This window comes from Zonotrichia albicollis, chromosome 13, assembly GCF_047830755.1.
Source record: "Zonotrichia albicollis isolate bZonAlb1 chromosome 13, bZonAlb1.hap1, whole genome shotgun sequence".
Lineage (NCBI taxonomy): Eukaryota > Metazoa > Chordata > Aves > Passeriformes > Passerellidae > Zonotrichia > Zonotrichia albicollis.
Window position 1 is genome coordinate 16,622,968 of NC_133831.1, and position 23,615 is coordinate 16,646,582.

The window sequence follows — 23,615 nt, forward strand, 5'->3', positions numbered from 1 at the left end:
CGTGGCACGGAGAGTTAGCTCTTGTCTTGGGAATCAGGATTTTTCGTGTTCACTTGGGGAGAAAAACATCCTCACATCTCTTGGAGAAAGTGATGTATTTTGCATGAAAAGATATAATTTTACAGAGACTCTCTTGATTCAGCCGAGCTGAGGCTGTCCCATTGGAGCGCTGCTCTGTGGGCTCCTTCCTCAGAACCTGGAGCTGCTGGATTGGAAATGAGGGGAAGGCTTTCCATGGACATTGGCAGAGCAGAGAGGGGCTGGACCCCAGGAGCACAGGGAAAAACAATTTCCCAGTGCCTGAGTGCAGCTGTGCAGGCATGCTGGCAGTCTGAAGGCGGGCAGGAATCTCTGGGACAGGGTTCAGGTGTGCCCAGTGCCCAGCATGGCACAGGGACTGGTGCTGCTGGCTTTGCCAAGCTGGCAGGGGCAGGGCAAGGCCAAAGAGCTGGCTCTACCTTCCTCAGGTCTGGGAGGCCTGGCTGGTGCCTTCCCAGCTTTCCAGCATCACAGGTGTGTACATGGGTGTGTGTGACACTCCTGACACACGGAGTGATCTCACATGTGTGCTGGGTTAGTGCAGAGCTCACCCCTGTCCTTGACTCAAGAGGGAGTGGCAAGGGGTGCCCCTCGCCTGAATCAGGACAGAACCTCACCCAGACCCCAGCTTTCTGCCAGACTAGTTCTGCTTTGTGGTGTTTTTGTCTGAAAATCTCCGGTTCTTCAGAAGCATTGGGAGGATGAGGGCTCTGCTCCCCTTTTTACAAACTGAGTTCAGGTATGCATCTGCAACAAAAGTGGTGGAAAAACCACAAATTGATCCTGCAAGTCGTGATCGGGGCTTATTTTCCTGCTTTTTCTCTAAGCCCAGATGAATTCCTCCTGAAAGGCAGCTCATGCATCCTCTCTGTCCATTTTTATGCATGCTTACTGTTTTACACATCAAACAGGGTTATGTGTGCTTTTTTAGTAACGCCTGCTGAAGCATGGAAAGGATCAACATTTCATTTTCATTACATTTCATTTATTTCTCTATTTTGGAGGAAGGGTTCCATGAAGTATAAGACAGACATAACTAAAATAAGTTTCTGCAGCAGGTGAAAGGCATTGGTAGCTAATGTGTCTCCTCCTAAAGCAGCTGAATTGCAAGTCACAATCGGAGATTTAGAAAAAAATGTCTGCTTGATAATGTCCTTTGCCATGACAAAGTGCAGTCACAGGAGTGGTAAAAAGCTAAAAGAATGGCCAGACAAAGACAGATCATCAGTTTGCCTTTAGTTTGAGACTCCTGCAAAGCTGTTACTTGAAAATACCTGCATTGAATACAGGAACACGGGGATTGCCATTTTACATGTATATTTAGTCTTTGGTTATATTATTTCAAATGTTATGTAGCTGTAATAGCATGAAATATAAACCCCTACCTGATACAGAGAGAGATATTACATCATTGCTGTTACAATGCTCTGCTGCAAAAGGACTTTTAAAGGATTTCTAATGATAATGAAAATATTCTGATACAGCATTAAGGATTTCACTACTGAAATGTGTTTAATGTAAATATGCTGTCAGATACCCTTCAAGTAATTGACAAGAGCAGATGATTAGCAGTGTTCTCAATAGTGTTTTTGCATAATCTTACATTTTGACAGAACTCTTCAGCTGCTTTTTATTGTCAGTGCTCTGCAATCAGTAATACTTTTTCCTTGACATTTACTTTGTCATTATAAATCTTGTAAGTGGTCATTTAACTTGTTCAGTATGCATGTAAGAATATCATTACTAACACGTTTGAAAAACGTCTTCCTGTTGAGGAACTATTGTGAAAGTAAACTTAAAAAACCCTAAATGAAGTAGGTTGATGAGTGAAATAAATACCTGTCTGTGAGCATTTTCATGCACATTTCAAGGATGATTTTAAAATCTCTCTCTTACAGAGCATTCACTCTTAAGTCATCAAATTCAACATGCTTGTTGGATTTTTTTTTTAATCTGTTACTTTTTAATTTTAATACTATTGTTCAGTTATGATCATTTACATCTGACTGACCAAAATTAAACTCTTATGATCCATAAGCATTCATAATTACATACTGCATGTAACATTAATAGTCAATATAATAAACCTTCATCTTTATTGAAGCATCTCTTGTTTCTACAGCAGTTCTTTAATCTATCTCAATAGATTTCTAGTGTACAGCTCATATAGATTTGGTCAGTGACAAGGGTTAGAGTAGTCTTGTAGAACATTTACTTGTAGCTGTGAAAAGCCCACATTCATCAGAGGATTAGGTCGATCAGATTGTACCAGGATCAATGGAAGGACTGTGTGATCCCTCTTAGGCTGTAATGTGTTCACCTTCTTTGGAGAGAATTCACATACACACACATTTCTCTGTCTTAAAGCCATTTATCTCAGAATGTCAAATTGCAATAATTAACCATTATTGATCTTAAATTCAATTAACTTCATTAACACAGGTCATGATGAGGGTGCTGGTAAGGGAAAGGCTCTTGACAAGTGTCTTTTCTTATATGACATTGAATGTTCACAATCATGGCTATAAACTATTCATACTGTGCCACAGGAACATCTTTTAAAAATGACAGGAGTTTGGTTGGTGGCTCTGAAGCGACATTTTAATCCCCTCCCCCTCGTCTCCTGGTTCTCAGGGTTTTCCAGCAAATTTTCTATTCAGGAATCACTGAACCATTTGTTTCTAGCACATTATCTTAGTGTGGCATTATAGCAAACCCCACCTATTCAAACACCCTTCTGTTCAATAGGTGCTGGTAGATGGAGACTCATTTACCACAGTGTACATTACTATAGTTAGCAAATGAGTGAAATGAATATTCAATGCTTCTTTTTGCTCCACATACAAAAAACAAAAAAAAAAAAAAACAAAAAAAAAAAAAGAAAAACAAAAAAAAAAAGCTGGGGCCATCTTGTAGAGGTAATCCTGAGAATCTCTGCTTGTTTCAAGTCCTAAGATTCATATTGCAGTCAATAGTTGTTTTTCTTAAATGAGGGCTGAATAGCAACTGTGAAAGGACACAAAGCTTTGTTGGCCCACACTGAGCTCCTTTCTTAATAGAGGAACTTCATTATAAGCACAAGTTCACAATAGCTGAAATTGTGATTGAAATCATTTGGATTTCTACTATACCATTCATACAGATGTATAGAGTTTATTGTAAGGAGGCACTGCAGCCAAAATAGCTATTGAAGCTACTGTAGAAAGGGCTTCAATGGGAGATGCAAGTTTGCAACAAAATGAAGGATCAGGCTGAAGGTCTTTTGGTGCATTCTGAATGTCTTAAGTAGGCATGATTATTTACAAATAAATCACCAAGTAGAATGACTCACTGTAATGGACTGAAGCGTTTTAGGTGAAATCTTGATTTTTAAAAAATTCACAGCGAAGGTGGCAGCTCCAGAGATGTGTGTGTATGATTAGTACAGCTAAACACAAATACAGCACCAGATTCTAGTTACTGTACAGCTTGTAAGATGTGGACAAATTAGGAACAACCAAATATGTGGGAAGATTACAGAAAGTAAGGTGCAAGATTTTTTCTTGGTGTAAAAAAAAAAAAAATGCTAAACCATATCAGAAGACTGAGAAACGTGCATAAAGAGAAATGACAACATCAGTTTTATTCAGAAACAGATTTCTGTGACAATTAAATGGTCATTTTGTCACTACATTTGCTATTTCCACTCCACTATACAAAGCATTTACTGAGAAGAGGCAGGGCAGAAGCAGAATGGTTTGATTACTGCATTTGAAGGAACTGAAGTTCCCTTACAACATCTGTTTGCTCAGTGAAGGATTATAATAATTACGAGCTATTAGAGCCATATTGAGAACTTCTATGCTCATGGCTGCTTATCCCAAAGTTGGCTGTGAATCTTGTATTAGTTTGTGGAATGCCCTGTGTGCTTTTCAGTGATTAAAAGATGCCACCCAAATGTCTGGTATCAAGCAGAGATTGTGTCGCTCTGTATTTTGGTACCAATTCATACACAGAATTTGGCTTCATCTTGCCAGGATGTTGACTGTGACTTTTAACTAAAAAAGAAAGCAACCCCCAAAACAAACATTTTTTTTTTTCTTTAAATGTTCTGGTAAATATTTTTTGTCCTTTTGAGGAAACAGTAATTCTGTGCTTAGAAAAATTCTACAGAATCCAAAGAACAATTAGGGTCAAGTGTAACATGAAGGTTTTTTCTCTGCTGCTGAATTCCTATCTCACTGACTCCCACTGTCATGTGTGCTTGCATGTAGTGGGACTCTCTAGCAAGTCTGTAGTACTTCACACCAAGCAACTGCCTTGGAAACCAGGGAAAAGCCACTTTTGTCTGACTTGAGAGTGGATTACATTTATTCATGTTGAATTATTTATACAGCAAATATAGGTGGGGGTTTTTCCTGTTAGTAATGCGCTTGGTCATTGAATCAATGATGTTTATGTGAAATTTTTGAAACTCTGGGGCTGCTTGTGAGCTGATACTTCACCAGTCTGTGCCTGGTTCCCTGATCCCTGGTGGTGTTTTCCCTTTGTGGCTGGGTAGCTGAGCCTTGACTGCCCCATGGATAGTGAGGAGCTGTATGCTCCTTGGAATGGTGTTCATCTGTAATTTGGGGCAGTTGGAGGAAGAGCAGCCTTTCCCAGGGAAGGTGGAGGGCAGGAAGAGGAGGGTCCTACAGGGATGTTGGTAAAATGGGATCACAAGGCCCTGGGCTGAATCAAACGGGAGCAGTTGAGAATTCCCACTGGGTGCTCCCAGTCTCTGCTGCACATTTTCTCCTTGGTCTGGTTCTAGTGGTGCTTGTGAAGGGCTGGTTTTATGGTGGCAGGGAGGCCAAGAAGGTTTTTTTTTTCTCTTTTTTCAGCAGGATCAGCCAGAAAATCCAGGCATGTGCCCATAGGAGCTGTTCAAATATCTATTCCCCCGGAGTACAAAGGGGAAAGGAGATGGATTCCACAAAATGCCATAGCAAGGAAGGTCCTTCTGTCATTGTGACAGTCCATAACCTTTCTCAGCCTTTGCACTGGATTACTGTCAACCCTGCCTTGCTTCTGGTAACAGCTATGGGCACACACAGTGGAACATCAATGGTTCCCCAGCTGTGGTGCTTTAGGCAGCCAGTTGTGTTGTATGTGTGAGACTGCAAATTTAGGTCAAACCTCTTAAAAAGCTGTTCTTCCTGGTCAGAAGGGCTCTGAACTCTTGCTGTTGTGAAGTTTCTCGTAAGCTTGTCATTCCCTCAGGGCTGTACAAGAATGATACCTGAAGAAAGTCTCTAGAAATTAGTACAATTAGTACAATTAAGAGTAACTTGGACCTTGGTTCTCAACCAAGGCTTTTTAATATTTGGATCCCTTCTTGTCAAAATGCTCTTGTAGAAGGTGGCAGGTGAACTGTTCAAGTGAGACAGATTTCAGACTGATCCTTGTACAACCCTACCCATAGAAGGGCACAGTGCAGTGTGTTGGGATCAGGTGCTCCTCTCCACATCAGGAAAACAGGTGCTGTGCTTCAAGGGTGAGTATTTTGAGCAGGTTTTATAAAAACCCTGCTGAGCAAGTTGAATCCAGGGGGTTTAGGCCCCAGGGAGGAAGGCAGGCAGGGTGCTGTTTTGGAGGAGGGAAGCATGATCCATCATGTTCCCTCTCCAGCACAGAGCGGGTATCACAGTGTCCCTGTGTGCTGGGAGCAGAGAGCTCTTCACAGGAGAGTTCTGACAATACTTCAGAAACCTTCCCTGCACCTGTGGGCATTTCACTGGAGGAAATAATTTTTTCAGCTGAAAACTGGCAATTATTTTCATTTATACACACATATTGTATTCACATAAACACACTGTGTGAGGAAACATAGGGACAGAACAAACTTAAGTCATCTTCCCATGTTTTCTGTAAATAGCTGAATTATATATGTTAACCTACAGGAATAACAGGCTCCTTCACTTGTCTTCTTGTCTAGCACCAGACAATTAACTTTTAACTTCTTTCTAGGTTTTCAGCTGTAAACTGTGGATAAGAAGGTTTCCTCCACAAGGCTGATGTGAAAAATAAAGCACTCATTGAAGATTTTAGCTTTTTTTATAATTGTGCATATAATTGGACACCTCGGTTAAATGATGCTGTCCAATAGTTCCAAGTTGTTTCTAAGCTATCATTTTATAGTAGGGTATGCTGTTCTGTTTTTTCAGGTCTGTATTTATTTAGTGAAGGAGATAATACATAAATGTGAGGTTTTCACTTTGTCATTTAAGAAACATCTAAATAGTGTTTAGTTTCAGAAAAAAAAGAATGCCTCCCTTATCAGAATTCATAGCAGTTTTTGAATGTTTTCTCTCCTCATTTGTGAGTGGTCTGTATGACATGTTTCTTGTGGCTCTGTAAAGTCTAGAGTGAGTGGGAGACCTGAGTCCTGTACTTCCTTTGAACTGCACGGAACCCAGGGGAGTTTGGAATACGGTGACATGAGGAAAAGGTGCCTGATGTGAAACTGCTTTGTTCTGTGCTTAGGTGGCCCACACTGCAATGACACACAAACTAATTCCTTGTTATCTCTTCACTGTGTGTCCTTGTCCATGTAATTCTCATCTCTTAGCACTTACAGTTGATTTGGCCTCTCTGAAGTCTTTCCAAATGTAATACCAGTCCAGGATGCTGAATCAGAGCAGCTGGCTAGCTTCCTTTGGCCTGTTTCTGAGCTCTCTGTGGCAGACAGCTGCAGTATTTTCATGAAGGAACAAACAAAATACACTTCAAAGTTCTTAGTGCCTAATGACAGCCACCCATCCGATTGACATCCTATGTCACATCCCTCCACACCGCTTCCCAGGGACTAAATCCTACATTCTCAATGGCATGAAAAGGCTGCAGATTTATCAACACACAAAAAATCCAGCTAAACAAGCATTAATCATGCACATCACATCAAATTAACATGTTCAAAATTAATATTCTTGACCTTGCCAGTGGGCAGAATAATCCGTCTTGCAGTGGGCTCGCGCTCCGGTGCGAGGTACCGGGGGCTTGCGCCGACGTGAGAGAGAAGTGCTGACCTCTTCACTTGGAAATAACATTTCTCTCCCATAATAGACAGTCTTGCCTCTATGAAACAGAACCTTTGACCTTTCTAACAGGAATAATGTCCCTGTCAAGGTGCTGGGTAATCAGTATTGCCATGCCCGTTTAGAGACTGTTGTCATTTGCCACTCTTGTAAACAGGGCAGTCACTCCTGCCTCCCATCCTGACTGCCTAATGAGGAATATGTGAGCATCTCTGCCAAGGAGAGAAGTCTCAAATACAATTTCAGTTACATGGGAATTAACAGTTAGTCTCAGTGTAGAAATAGCTCATGTTGTGGGTGAAATGTTTGCCTTTCTTGCTGTGAGTGGAAGGCCTGTGGAGTGGGAGTTTTCTAACAGACTAATATAACTCTTTTATATGCCTTCATTTGCATTAGGTCTTTGATTGACTCCATCCACAGAGCTGGTTTTCTCTTGCCTCTGCTCATTAATTTTGTGAATAAGGTTCATTGGCACAGTCAGATCGTCTCCATGCTGCTGTTCCTCTTTGGCTTTCTCTGCACTGGTGTTGGAACTCAGCTGCCTCTTAACTCCAAAAGGTCCCACCAAAACTGGGATCTCTGAGGTTTTTTCAAAGATTACGTAAATATTTCAAAAATATTCTGTTCATTTCTCAGGTGGCTGATGTCTGATATAAAACAGAATGGGACAAGTATTCAGGAAAGTATAATATATAGAATATAAAATGATAGTGATAGGAGCCACCTCTTGTGCAGTGCCATGGAATGGGGAGTGAGGGTCAGGGTGCACAGGGACTTTCTCTGTCAGAATCCTACTCCCTGCTGCACTTTAGAACCTAATATGATCCTTTTCCCCTGTTTCTTTTTTATTGGGAATACAATATTGATCCTGTAAGCATTAGGAGCATTTCTGCTCCTGATCCCATTCTGCTGTTATTTTGTTTTTCAAGTGTGAAATATAGACAGGCTCAGGTTCTTTAAGGATTGAGAAGTTTCTTTTCCCAATGAACTCAAATTAAATGCTTTGGAAGATAACTTAGTATTAATTGATGATTTTGAATGATGGATAACAAAAATGATCTATTTTTTTTTAATAGAAAGCCATTTGGTTAAAGCAAAAATACTTCCAAGAAACTGAGTGGTTTTGATAAACTTTTGTAGCTGAGTGTTTTTCATGTGAGAAGAATATTGGAATGTTTTGTTCCTTTTCAAGAAAACAGCATATATACTGGTTTAAATATACCCCCAGTGAGCTAATTAAAACAAAAGAAAAATTTTGGCAAGTAAAAACATAATTAAAACAAGAAATTTCAGAAGTATTGAAAAGAAATATTTGGATGAAATATTTGGATACATCCAAGCCAAAATATATGGTTTCAGCTGTGTTTTTTAGGAAATGAGGGGAAAAAATTGTGCATATAATTGGGTTTTGGAGAACAGTAAAATACACCCTTAGTGCTGTGGTCTTGTATTTCCAAACAATCTCAAGAAGGTGTGTGTCCAACCTCTTACTGGGGAGTGTTGCCATGGAGGGGAGGACAAGCCTGGAGAAAAGGAGACTCAGGGGTGACTTTATCACTCTCTACAGCTCCTGAAAGGTGGTTTTGGTCAGGTGGGGCTGGGCTCTTTCTCCAGGAACTGACAGAACCAGAGCACACAGCCTGAACTGCACCAAGGGAAATACAGGTTGGATATTGGGAAAAAGTTTATTACAGAAAGGTGATAAAGCTCTGGAATGGCTGCCCAGGGAGGTGGGGCAGTCCCCATCCCTGGGTGTGTTTAACAAAGCCTGGATGTGGCACTGGGTGCCAGGGTTTGGTTGAGGTGTTGGGGCTGGGTTGGATTCTTGAGGTCTCTTCCAACCTGGTGATTCTGTGAATTCTGTGGCAAGCACACAGTGTTTGTGCTGCTCCTGCTGAGGAGCAGGCCTGGCAGTGGGGATGGAGGTGCAGCTGTGGTGCTGGTGAGCCCAGGAGATGAGCAGGGACGCCTTGGTGAGCCAGGACATCAGCAGGCACACCTTGGTGAGCCCAGGGGATCAGCAGGCACACCTTGGTGAGCCCAGAACATCGGCTGGCACACCTTGGTGAGCCCAGGACATCAGCTGGCATACCTTGGTGAGCCCAGGACATTCCTTGGTGAGCCCAGGAGATCAGCAGGCACACCCTGGTGAGCCCAGGAGATGAGCAGGCCCACCTTGGTGAGCCCAGAACATCAGCAGGGATATCTTAGTGAGCCCAGGAGATGAGCAGGCACACCTTGGTGAGCCCAGGACATCAGCTGGCAGACCTTGGTGAGCCCAGGGGATCAGCTGGCACTCCTTGGTGAGCCCAGGGGATCAGCTGGCACACCTTGGTGGGCCCAGAACATCAGCTGGCACACCTTGGTGGGCCCAGGACATCAGCAGGCACACCTTGGTGGGCCCAGGGGATCAGCTGGCACAGCTTGGTGAGCCCAGGGGATCAGCTGGCACACCCTAGTGAGCCCAGGGGATCAGCTGGCAGAGCTGCTCTGGCTCCATGGGCGCTTCCTGAGCCTCTGGAGACACAGCGGAGAAGCTCCTGGTGCCTCTCTGCTCTTGTGCAGCAGATCCCTGGTGCCTGTGCAGAGCCAGGTATATGAGTTTATTACTGTCTCTGCAATATGTAGATCATTTTGGACAGTGATGGATCACAATTTATTTCCACTGGCAAAGAAATGATCCATAGCTCAGTTATGAAGGTAATTCCCTCTTGTGTGGAAATGAATTGCATTATACCACAGCTTACTGTTATATATTGGTATCAAATGTGTTAATTTCATTGTTACCTAGCACTTCAGTTAATAATTACAGCAAATATTAATGAGGGAACTGTCTCTTCTCAACCTCTCCATGGCTGTACCTGCAAGGTGTTTCTGAACCCCTTTGATATCCTCTTCTCTAGAAACTTGAGTGCCATGCCAGGCAACAGCTTTCCACTTTTTGTCAGATACTGTGTCACAGTGACACCACTGCTCAATTTGCAGGCAATTTCCTGTGGGTTATGGTGCCCTGTGAGATGTAAACTAAACACTGCTTGGAGAACTGGGATTTTTTTTTTGGTCCTTTTTCTCTGGAAAAATAAAACCCAGAACTGCCTAATTTCTTTCATTTCCAATTTTATTAACTTCTGCCACTAGAATTGCCTTTAAAGTTGTTTCTTTTCCCCTCAGACTTTGCTGTTGAGGCATTGAAGAACAGTTTTACAGATGCCCTGCTGTTCAAACATTTATTCTACACTTGAAAAATATCAAACTACGAGTCTTTTTGTCCTTTTTTTGGTGGTGGTTTTTTTTTTTTTTTTACATAATAGAGTAATGGCTAAGTAAGGATGAGCTGGTGACAATGCTTCTTATAAACAGTCTGTCCTCCAGGCAGTGAATCACAGTGGAAAACCCTTTTACCATCTCCTCCTGATTTTATTCTCTGCTTCCACAGCCTCTTTGCTTTTCCTGTAGGTACTAAACCAAATAAGAAATTTCTTTGCTGTGGGCCTGGTGCAGTGAGGCTGTTACCTCCATCTGCGCTCATATTGACCATTTCTTGCCCTGGGCAAGGTGTGGTGAGGCAGGGACCCTTCCCTGGACCAGGTTCCATCCCTCCTCTGCTCTGTGCAGGGGAAGGAGCAGAAGGAGCCCTTGGAGCTGTCACTTTTGCAAAGTTGCAGATTGCTGGGTTAAATTCCACACTGTCGTTTGTGCCTCATTTCCTGCATTTCTGGATCAAAGACTGATGTCACGAGTTGGCTTCACAACTTGAGCTCAGGAAGGGGAACAGCTATAGAGGAGGCAGCTCCTGGTTAACACGCAAATATGCTTGATAGTTGGTGAAAAGGGCAAAGAAAGCATGAAAGGTAAATAGATTTACATTTAAATGAGCTGCATGCTGGAGGTTTTCCCTAATGTAAAAGTCACTCTCTAAAAAAGCTGTGAATGTGACAAGTCTTTCAGTTCAAACAAAATTCATAGGAGTTCAGCAGTAAGAGAAATAAAAATGTAAAGAATACCACACTAATTAGGGAGCTGTGCCCTCTGGTTGTGTCGGTGAGCAGTGGGTGCAAGGAGGGCATTCCATGGTGGGCAGGGATGGGGTTTGGAGTGAGATGTGGTGCTGGGAATGGGTGGCACTCACTCAGGTGCTCAGCAGCCAGAGAAACCACAGGCAGGAGCGCTCAGAGAGCCTTGGTGGGGTCACTGGGGGCTCCTTGAGGCAGCCACTGTGGTGAGAACTTTGGGTGTTCTTTACTTTGGGAAAAGGAAATTATTCTGTGGTTTCAAATCAGAGGCAAAGAAATGGGAGTTGTAAAAGAAAATCTGTTTGCACAAGGGTGGAATAGGAAAGGGGTATTGCATTTGCTTCCAAATCAGAGCTTTCATGCCATGATTGTGTCCTTCCATCCTTCCTTTTTCAGTGGGATTTGGTGTGGTTGAGAGGGAGGCAGTTAACAATCACTTGTCTGCATGCTATCAGTAGCTCTCCAAAATTTTTCAGCTTCAGAGAGTAATTTGAACTACTTTGGTCTCTTGTGCTAAACTTCTGAAAATCCACCTTTTTCAATTCTATGTATTGGTTTTGTTGCAAGTATTTGCAGGACAGAGCTGAACCTTATTTCAAGTTGCTGCTGAGTCTTTGATATACATAAAATAATAATATTTTTTTTTCAAAATATTTTGAAAAAGCAGAAAATAGAGCACAACAGCAGAGCTCTGTTTTATGAGAGTGGTATACTTGCTTCCAAAGTCTGATCTTTGTACCAGCATCTTATGATAAAATTTTATAACATAATTCTTTCAAACTCTGTGCTCCCAAATTTTAAAAACAGGACCCTTGCTGCTTGAATTTTCTGCATTGAAATTATCTGAACTGAAATAATCGATCATTATTATGTGTTGCTCTTATGTGCAATGTTTGTGCTTTCAAAGGTTTAACTTGTGTGCTGAGGATCACATTGTAACTTTACATGCTTGGAGGAAGATTTGCTATCATTCATCCATGTGAAAGAACACTAGTGAATATTTTGTATTACCTAACTGAACGAAGAAATACTCCATGTGAAACTAAAAGCCTGATTTCATTGTCACTTTAACAGTTGTTTTGTCTCTTGTGGTTTTCTGATAACATTTAAACATATTTTCCCTGGAAGAAGTTTGCAAGGTTTAATACTATGTGTGTGATACCTACTTTAGTGTTGTACATTTTTCAGTATGTTGGTTAAAGTAGGGATTTTTGGGGTGTTAACTGCTATCTTCTCTGCACTATTGCCTGAAGAAACAAGTTATAGGTTTTTCAGGATACAAATACCATTTTCCAGATGTGTTGCAGAGAAGGTGAAATGTCAGGTGTCTTTAACCACAGAGTGTACTGAAAATGGGATTTTTTTCAGTTTATAATTATCTTTGTGAGAGATTTTAAATTCCACTGAAGAGAGTCATATTCTATTTTTGCTTTCCTGCAAATTAATGCATTACATAGAAATAGGTATTTTTGATTAGTTAATGATTCCTTTTTTTCAATGTTTCCATAATTTCCTTGCATAAAGAAAAAACTTAGGTAGACTTAGTATATGTAAAACAGAAGCACCATGGAAAAAAAGTGTTTACTGTCAGTTGCCAACTGTCCTATTCAAGAGGAGTATCTTAGATTTACATCACCAGTTGCATTCCTTGAGGAGAAAAAAAGACAGGATCCCTGTTGGGTGTCCGTGTAGCTTATGCTGAGTAAATATTGACAAAGTAGTCTAAAGAGCAAACACTTTGACATTTGTAAGGTCCACTGGAAGGTCTTGTATATATTTATACAGCAAGAATGAGTGCAGCATACCAATTCCATTGAGCTAGCTCCTCACATAATTCTGCATGGGCTTTCTTGTTGAGGAAGTTGTGTTTAAATGGGAATGGGACATTTGTAACACCCATAAAGAATATCCTCAAATTGTTTTGAATGAGTTGTTTCCAGAGGTCGCATCACTTGCATTTAACCATCTCTTCTAAAATGTGACATGACTAATAATGATAACTTAAAAAAAAATCTGATTTTTAAAATTTGTTTTAACTGGTAATTTTTTTACTTTGTAAAAATTCTTGATGTTTGTTGTGCTCTATATTTATTAAAGATTGAGTCTCAAAACTGTAATGAGCAAAAAATGCTTGCTTAATTTAAATTGTGAATCTGTCTGTTAAGAAATGCATTAGGGGTAGGAGAAGCATAAGACATATTAATTGACAGACAGGAACTGCTGTCTCTGAGGTTGATACAAGTAATTTATTACTTTAGAAATGAATGCCACCTCCAGAATGTGCTTCATTAATTTCAAATTTAGTTTTAATTTCAAGCTGTTGCCCCTTGAGAAGAATAAGGTGGCAAATTATGTTTGAAGAGCAGATTTTTTTTCTTGCTCTGAAGAAACACTAAATTTTAACTGTTTAATTTTACAAATAAGTACACTTCTTTGGCTAAAGCAAAAGCATGATGAGCAGAAACTAACTTGTATTTTCTTCTCTTCATGATAGCCTATGTTTCAGACGAACTAAAAGCAGCAGCGCTGGTGGAAGAAGATGTGGAACCTGATGAAAATGCAGTTGATGGGGAGCCTTCAGCAAAATATGCATGTCCAGAAAAAGACTTCAGTAAGAACTGCCAAAGCTACCAAAACTCTCCAGCAGCTGAGTTCTCTAGCCATGAGATGGACAGTGAGTCCCACATCAGTGAGACGAGTGACCGCATGGCAGACTTTGAGAGCAGCTCCATTAAAAACGAGGAGGAGAGCAAGGAGGTTTCCATACCACTGGAAGACTCCACGGTGTCTGATAGTTTGGAGCAAATGAAGGCCGTGTATAATAACTTCCTCTCCAATTCCTACTGGTCCAATCTCAATCTGAACCTTCACCAGCCAATTTCAGAAAAGAACAATGGTAGCAGCAGCAGTAGCAGCAGCAGCAGCAGCAGCTGTGGAAGCGGCAGCTTTGACTGGCACCAGACTGCCATGGCCAAAACACTGCAGCAAGTTTCTCAGAGCAGAATTCTGCCAGAACCAAGCCTTTTTAGCACAGTCCAGCTGTACAGACAGAGCAGTAAGCTCTATGGCTCCATATTCACTGGAGCCAGTAAATTCCGCTGCAAAGACTGCAGTGCTGCCTACGATACTTTAGTAGAATTAACAGTGCACATGAATGAAACAGGACATTATCGAGATGACAACCATGAAACAGATAACAATAACCCCAAAAGATGGTCCAAACCTCGCAAACGTTCCTTGCTTGAAATGGAAGGGAAAGAAGATGCCCAGAAAGTGCTAAAGTGTATGTACTGTGGTCATTCATTTGAATCTCTTCAGGATTTGAGTGTTCATATGATCAAAACAAAACACTACCAAAAAGTGCCTCTGAAGGAACCTGTTACACCTGTAGCAGCAAAAATCATCCCAGCTACTAGAAAGAAAGCATCACTGGAGCTTGAACTGCCAAGTTCTCCAGACTCCACGGCTGGGACACCAAAAGCCACAATCTCAGATAGTAACGATGCACTCCAAAAGAACTCCAATCCCTACATTACGCCAAATAACCGCTACGGTCACCAGAACGGGGCCAGCTACGCCTGGCACTTTGAGGCGAGGAAATCTCAAATTCTGAAGTGCATGGAGTGTGGAAGTTCACACGACACCCTGCAGGAGCTCACAGCTCACATGATGGTGACGGGACATTTCATTAAAGTCACTAACTCTGCCATGAAAAAAGGGAAACCAATTATAGAAGCCCCAGCCACACCGACAATAACGTCCTTAGTAGATGAGAAGGTCCAGTCTGTGCCACTAGCTGCCACCACCTTTACATCTCCTTCCAACACACCTTCTAGTGTTTCCCCTAAATTAAATGTTGAGATTAAAAAAGAAGTAGATAAGGAAAGAGTCATTGCTGATGACAAAATGAAAGAAAAAGAGAAGTCAAGTGAAGATGAGGAGAAGTATGATATCTCCTCAAAATACCATTACTTGACTGAAAATGACCTAGAGGAGAGCCCTAAGGGGGGATTAGATATATTGAAGTCTTTAGAAAACACAGTTACATCAGCTATAAACAAAGCCCAGAATGGCACACCGAGCTGGGGTGGCTACCCCAGCATTCATGCTGCCTACCAGCTGCCCAATATGATGAAGCTGTCGTTGGGCTCATCTGGGAAGAGTACGCCCTTGAAACCTATGTTTGGAAACAATGAACTAGTGTCACCAACTAAAAACCAGCCCTTAGTGTCTCCACCCAGCAGTCAGACCTCGCCTGTGCCAAAAACAAACTTTCATGCCATGGAAGAGTTGGTGAAGAAGGTCACTGAGAAGGTGGCTAAGGTGGAGGAGAAGATGAAGGAGCCTGAAGGAAAGCTCTCTCCACTGAAGCGTGCGACGCCTTCGCCGTGCAGCAGCGAAGTCAGTGAACCCCTTAAGATGGAGCCCCCCAGTGATGGTGGCTTTAAAAGCCAGCAGAACAGCCCAGTTCCTCAGAGAGATGGTTGCAAAGACAGCCCAACTGTAGAACCTGTGGAAAATGGGAAGGAGCCTGTGAAATCCATTGTAGGTTCTTTAAGTAGCAGCACAGCCATCATCACTGACCACCCTCCCGAACAGCCATTTGTAAATCCATTAAGTGCACTACAATCTGTCATGAACATTCACCTTGGCAAGGCAGCAAAGCCATCTTTGCCCGCTCTGGATCCAATGAGCATGCTTTTTAAAATGAGCAACAGTTTGGCAGAAAAGGCTGCAGTGGCCACCCCACCTCTACAGTCCAAAAAATCAGACCACTTAGACCGTTATTTTTATCATGTCAACAATGACCAACCCATAGATTTGACGAAAGGCAAGAGTGACAAAAGCTGCTCTTTGGGTTCAGCGCTTTTGTCATCCACATCGACATCTTCTGCATCTTCTTCATCTACAGTGACAACAGCAAAGACATCTGCAGTCGTGTCATTCATGTCAAACTCGCCGCTACGCGAGAATGCCTTGTCAGATATATCTGATATGCTGAAGAACCTGACAGAAAGTCACACATCAAAATCTTCCACACCTTCCAGCATATCTGAGAAATCTGACATTGATGGTACCACAATAGAGGAACCAGAAGAGAGTACACCAGCTCAGAAAAGGAAGGGACGTCAGTCTAACTGGAACCCTCAGCACTTGCTCATATTGCAGGCCCAGTTTGCAGCCAGCTTACGGCAGACTTCAGAGGGGAAATACATCATGTCAGACTTGAGCCCTCAAGAAAGAATGCACATTTCCAGGTTTACGGGACTCTCAATGACCACAATTAGCCACTGGCTGGCCAATGTGAAATACCAGCTCCGAAGGACGGGGGGAACTAAGTTCCTTAAAAATTTGGACACTGGGCACCCAGTGTTCTTTTGTAATGACTGTGCTTCACAGATCAGAACTCCTTCAACTTATATCAGTCATCTTGAATCGCATCTGGGTTTCAGGTTAAGAGACTTGTCCAAACTGTCCAGTGAACAGATTAACAATCAGATAGCACAAGCAAAGTCACCGTCTGAAAAACTGGTGACGTCCTCTCCAGAGGAAGATATCGGAACTTCTTATCAGTGCAAACTTTGTAACAGGACTTTTGCAAGCAAGCATGCTGTTAAACTTCATCTTAGTAAAACACATGGGAAGTCACCAGAGGATCATCTTCTGTATGTTTCGGAGTTAGAGAAGCAGTAGCATTTGCTTTCGATTAAAATAACTGTAATTTGCTTTGAGGAAAACTGTCAAAGACGCCTTAAAGCTACTGTTTAGTTCTTGGCACATGTTCTTATTTTAACTCCAGAGTCACTCTGGGCTGAACTGTTTTGTATAACTGTACAGTGTTTAAATAGAGGTGCATAATCAGCTGTTGTTACTGGTAAAATATGAAGGTTAAAATGCAGTGGTAAGTGTTTGGAACTTTGTGTAAATTGGATTTAGTTGCTGTGCATCCCTCTGATGCATCAAGCTGCATGCATTAACAGACAGTTTAATTAAGCATTTATAACTAATTCTGGTGCACTTTTTCATGTGACCTAAGTGTGCTGGTATTTCTCACCCTATAATCTTTAGCCCTCTGAGTACTTTGAAGCACTTTTGCATTAATTTGGTAAAAATGTAAGGATATGCTTTTTTTTTAGACCCTTACTAGCTTAGTTCTGATTACTGATATGAACCTCCATTTATGCAGAGGTGTCTCACACCTTGAAATTTAAAAATATAATTTTCACATTGAAACATAGATGTATATATTGTATAGATTTCAAAATCTCTTATGGAAAATGTGATTGTGGTTAATGCCATTTTCTTTTTTTTTCAGCATTTTTAGCAGCAGTGGGGTTTGTACCTGATAAGACCCAGGTATAAACTGTACCTATATATAGTGTATATTTCTTTTTTTTTTAGATCTAATGCTTTTTCCTTTAACAATCAAACATTGTAAATTATGTGATAAAAGATACCACAGATAACATTTATAAAGTATTCAGAAACATTATTCTTAAAGCAAAGTATGTTTTGCTTTGTTTTGCTATACAGTACATCTATATTAAGAGAGGTTCATGTTTAAATTATACATATTTATTAGTGTTGCAATCATTTGTTTGGTTTTTTTGCTTTTGTTTTTGTTCTTTTTTTTTTTTTTTAAATTGTCTGAAGAAACAGAAGCCACGGACTGCATTCCTGGCATACATTCTAACTGTTTTGCACAACATGACTTTTAAAGGTATTTATTAGTAAAAAAAAATAAAAATAAAATAAAAAGAGAAAATTCAAAATAAACTCAGTGCTCAAAGGGTTAAATCTATTTGAAAAACTTGTACTGTATTTCCTAAACATTGATAAAGCCTTTAAAATGTTTGTACTGTAATACTTTGCTTAAAAAGTTATGAGGCATTCTGTGATATAACCTCTTTTACTTATTTATAAGCGCTCTTGGTTGTTATTTCCTATTGTAGAATGCCTTTTTATTTCAATTGGTAACTTTCTGTTTTGTTCTGCCTAATTATTCTCCCAAGATTCCATACTGCAGCTTTATCTTTAGGCATATGAAAGGTAACCCGTGGTTACCAGCACACTAAGTGATTCTGTTCGTCTCCATTTTTGGCAGTTAATTTGCAGAAGTAACTGACAGCTGACACCATATGAGAATCTATGTATAAAATATTGGCATGTAAACAGCACAGACACTGTAATGCACTCTGTGCCCTGTTTTGTTGTTGACAATGAAGCACCATTATATGACTCTTCATATAACCTTTTTTTCTACAGCAGCATTAAAATTGTCTTTTTGCTATAATTTTGTGTTGCGTTCACAATTATGTCTGAAATGTGCTACGACTAACGAGCACATTAAAATTAAATTGTATGCTATCTGTTTATGACTGAAGCTTGAGTAGGTTTCTTCATCTGCCAGGTGCTGGCAGTCAAAAGCTGCACATAAATCACTGGAGTTTTAGTGAACTTTAGCATTTAAAGAGCAGGGTAGCACTTATTCAAAGGCTGCATTAACAGAGTTTTTTTCCCCCCAGAAGAGATAAATGAGCGTTATAACTCCCTTTTAAGCACCAGGTAAGGCTGGCTGTGGAGAGGGGGTTGGCAGCAGTGCATGGCAAAGCAAATGGGTGTTTTGCTGTGAGCTCAGACCCAGGCAGGCACGCTGCTCACCTGCCTTCCTCCTGATGCACTGAGCAGAGCCTGCACCCCAGGGTGCTCCACAGCTCAGAGAATCCCTTTCCACCTTCCCAGCACTTCCAAATGACAGCAGAAGGGAGCTGAGAGCAGTGACTCCAACTCTGTGCTTCTGAAGTGAGTCCTCTTCTGGCCCCGCCTGCTGCAGGTAGAGAGGGGGAGAGGAGGTGAATTAACACAGCCGAAGGAAAGCAAACAATCTGGAGCATTTATATGATAATGACAGACTTCTGCTGGTGTTGACAGGTCATCCCATCATAACCTTTGAAAACAATTTGCATCTCCAAACACCTATATTGCTATGCATGTAAGTGATGCCTTTTGCCAGTCAGGTGAATTCTGAGTCCAGAGGTGGTTACAGGGGAAGCAAATCCACCATTCCAGCACTTCAGCATCCTGAGTGAGAGCTACCATCCCAATACCAATTGTACAGTTTCCTTTTTTTTAAAAAAAGTCCACTGTCTTCCAGTAAGCAAGTAATTGAATCTTGGGTTCTCTCCCTTTCTGCCTTTCTTTCCATTTTCCATCTTTCCTTGTAATGTTAAAGGCCAGTACCATGTCTCAAAAATGTGTTGGAATGTTCTGTTCATTCTACAGCAAATGCTGCTAAGTGGACCAAGTGAATGGGATCAGGGCTTTGGTTTTTTCCCTCCTCTTTTGGCTCACACTTGTGTCTGATTTTAAGGTCATTTGTGTGTCAATGTTTATGGCCTCGGCTCAAGTTCCAGCAATAAAATCACAGCAGTTTTACTGGTTGACTGTGCCATCCCAGGAGTCCCTCACTTAGTGAGGAAAGGCAACCTGGCTGGCTGAAGCCTTCCCTGGAGCCTCCCAGGTGCCTGTCCACACTTTTTACAAATACATCATCTCAGTCTAAACCCAGCCAAACTTTTTACCTCTACAGCAGAGAATTCCTCTTTTGAAAATTATAACAGCTTAAATATAGTATTTGGTTGCAAACCAGAAATTCACACATAAGGAGACTGGCAGATTATTGCATATATTGTCAATCAATGTATTTTTAAGATGCACCATTGACTTATAATAGTAATGCTCAGAGCTCTGTATGCTGTACTGTTATCTGGGACACGGGAGGGAGCAAAGCAAGAGACTGCAGAGTCTGCAGGGCTCTTTCCACTCACTCTTAAAATACAGGCAGGGCATCTGATGATCTGATGCAACCTCCCTGATCTGGTAAAAATCAGTTCCTGGGTCTGAGAGTGCAGTGAGATGGACCAGGGAGAAATTCAGGGAATGTCCAGATCTACTAGCATGGACCAGAAAGGACTTTTTAATGTGGTTCTTAAAATGTGCATGAAACTTTGCAAGTGAATGGCTAGTCAGGACCTGAATATCCCAAATTTATTAAAATAAAGTTCAGCTTGCATTTCAGAACCTCCAGGACTGGCATACCAATGTGATTTCACATTATAAAGAATTTAGAGAATCAATGAACTAGAATAATGTTCTTTTCATCCATACACTGGTATGTATATTGGCATGGTAACTATTAGTGCTAACCAAATCACCAACCTAGCTGTGTTAAGATAATTTTTGTTCCTATTAGACAAATGTGAAGGTATAAATGCAGGATTTTAAAATAAGCATCTGACTTCTGACTTTTGCTTTGCATTTGGTATTTTATTTAGAAATATGCAGATCAAGTGCAAGAGAAAACAAAATGCCTCAAGAAAGAGGTTAAAAATGAAATTGTGATGTGTGAGAAGAGCTTTAAATCACAGGTGTATAAAGGTGACCCTGGTCTAACCCCACCCAAGTAGTGGCTTGTTGCAGCATACTGTATATCTTCCAGCCATCACATTTACGCAGTATCTTAAAATAACATTTGTGATAAATGTGCAATTTAACTAATTTATGGTGCTATGATGTGCTCAGGGCTACATGCAAGATGAAAATCTTAAATGGAGCTTGAACAGCTCACTTCACAACAAGAAATCAATATGCCAGATCTTAGAGAGCTGTTCACTGGAGTCAACATTTAGCAAAAAAATCAGGGAATGTATCTTTAAGTTTTGGTGAGTAGGAAATCTAAAATTAACTGAAATATGACTTTTAAGCTAATGTAAGGAACTGTTTCTGAAACCAAAATCTTTCTAGAATCTTCATTATATTTTATTTTTGTATTAAAACTGAAAGTATATTATTTTAATTATGCAGGTGCTTTTGTGGTAACCACTATGTGCAATTTTTTATCCAAACCAAGGCAGATTAGTGTTATCAATATGGGAATTATCTACTGCATTTAAATATGGCTATGTATTTTGCTATATAAAGCTAAGCATGATATGACTCTGCATGTTATGACAGCAAAAAAATCTGGCTATACTTTGAGATTTAAAAAAATACTGGCATGTATTGAACAGAAGAACCTTTTTTAATTTTGCAAGTTCTTATTTCAGCTGCAACAGGAAAAAAAAGGAACAGTGGTGCAAGTGGAACAGAGACAACTGGTAATGAAGCTAAATTTAATTAATAAATTTTGTATTTTAAAGTACGCCTCCAGAGAGCCTTATATATTTCCTAGAAAAATATCAAATTATTACGATCAGTGCTGCCTGCTTTGTTTGGGTAACTTCTGTTACAGGAATGTGCCAGAGCTTTGCTAGGTGGTCTGTTACCCACACTGCTCCACAGAGCTGAAATGCAGCGAATTGTCATAAAAATAGACTTTATCAAGGAAAGCAGAAAAAAATTCAAGATTATCAACTTTGTAAGAGTCATTGGATTGTCCTGTTAGCCTAGTATGAAAATTTCATCCCTTCAAGGATGAAATAGCATTTAATACTTGATTGGATAGTTACTGTTTTAGCATGGAAATACAAATGTGTAACTCCCTGGAGTATTACTAGTAAATACATACAATCTCCAGGAAAAAAACCCAGTAAATTCTCCTCTCCTGGGACTCTGTGCCAGGATGTGCCTTCCAGCCCTTGCTTGACCTGCTGTAGGTAAATGAGAGAATGAGAAATAATGATGGAGCTGCCACCTCGGAACATCAAAGTGGCTCTGTTGGTCGGGGTGTGGTAACAGTGAATTTTGTTGAGTTTTCAGTAATTATCCTGTAATAATGAAAGGCTGGTATATATTTAAAACTATAATATTACAGCCCTCATTGAAGAGTATTTGCATAAGAAGTCAATCTTTTACCAGTGGAGGAAGAAGGAATCAGGGTCATTTACAGGAGCGAGTGGAATTATGTATTAATGCATCATTATACATGTCTGAAAGCATTGGTGAGGTTACAATCTGTTTTCAGGCCTTGGTTTGGGGCAATAATTTTAACTAAATGTTCAGCATGAAAAAGATGACTAAGATTTACTAACACGTTGCTTGTGCTGTGTTCATTATCTGGTATGTACACAAATACAGCAGTGGTGTTCCATAAATTCTCTTTTTTTACATGTAAAAACAATCTTCCTTTATGCTTCATATCCAGCTTAGGTGTGGGGGTAGCAGTTTGTTTGTTTGTTTTTCATCACTGTATAACAACATCTACGTGGGACACATTAACTTCCTCAGCAGCTGTTGCTTGGTTCACTTTGCTTTATTTATAGCTTGAAATGCACTTCTGGTTAAATAATCTTTTAAGAGAATTAAAATCAGATAGACTTTTTGGGATAGATGGGTATGTCCAGACCACTCATCAAGTTCATATCTACAACCTTTATTGAAATGAAAATACCCGACTCCAAATCGTACTTCCATAGCTCTGTGCCTATCTTTCACTGTGGGAGTGCTTAAAAAGGAGAATTAAAAATTACAACCCAAGGCAGCTATGCCAAAAAAAGGAATTTTTGAGTAATAATATAACAAGACACTTTCTGTATATCATGCTCTTAGAATTCTTAGCCTGTTTCAAGCAATAAAAAAAGGTTGTATTAGAGCAAGAAGAAAGGAGCTAAAAATGGCAAGGCCTGCCCTGGTCCTGTTCTCTGGGGCTGGGGTGGGTGGTGGAGCTCCCAGGTGATGGGGATGTCCCCAGTGATGCTGTGTCCCCTGTGTCACCCGCTGGCCTTTCCTGGAGCCACATTAGGGTGAAGATGTGCTCTTCTTCCCCCGTGCACTTACACTTTGCAGCAGAGTGGACTTTGTAAGCAAATAGTGAGCTAATTTTCTGATGACTTACCTCGTGATGCCTGAGGTAAGGACTGTGGTCACAAGGGAAATGAATTTCAAATGATTTGGCATGGTGAAAAAGCCTATATTAGACCTGTCAGACCCATCCCACTCCCTGTGGAGGAGATAGTGTCCATCTTTTTTTTTTTTTTTTAATATCAAAAATATAAATGGAGAGAGAGTAACTTTTAAACTTCAGTATGAATTAACAATGAAAAATACTTCTCTATTAAGCTTCAACATATCAAATTCATTCTTGCATGGTAAGAAACTGGGGACATGTTTATAGCCATCAGAGCTGTGAGTTAGTGACCTTTCTAGCCAAGTGAAATGAAATTACTTGAAAATGGGATTCTTTTTAATTGGCACGTTTGTAGGTGGTGGGGAAGGGAAGGGGCTTTGCTGGAGCAGTGCACAGCCTGGGAAGAGCTGTAAAACAAGCCTGGAGCCCGTGCCCAGCTGTAAACCTGTGCAGAGAGGGAGAATGAGGTAGGTGTGTCAGGAAGCAGAGTCACATTCTTGGCTTTTTTTCCTCTCTCTAAACTGGAGGTACAGTGACTGCAGTTCCGCCTCAGTGCCCATGAAACCGAGTCGGCAGAAGCTGAAGGACTCCGCTCCTGAAAGCCTCATCAGGACTTGTCATCGCTCTAATGAATATCATTTAAATTGCTTTGTATATTGGTGG

The 23,615-nt window shown here is 40.8% G+C and overlaps 1 protein-coding gene across 7 annotated transcripts in view; it reads left to right on the top strand.

The window, feature by feature from the left end:
* Positions 1 to 21,305, top strand: part of TSHZ3 (teashirt zinc finger homeobox 3) — a 96,809-nt gene extending 75,504 nt beyond the window's left edge. For all 7 annotated transcript variants that reach the window (XM_074551128.1, XM_074551131.1, XM_074551127.1 and 4 more), the window contains one exon: positions 13,602 to 21,305. In XM_074551128.1, the coding sequence (XP_074407229.1) occupies positions 13,602 to 16,801 (3,200 nt within the window). In that variant the 3' untranslated portion in view covers positions 16,802 to 21,305. The remainder of the gene's footprint in view (positions 1 to 13,601) is intronic.
* Positions 21,306 to 23,615: the final 2,310 nt, after the last annotated feature.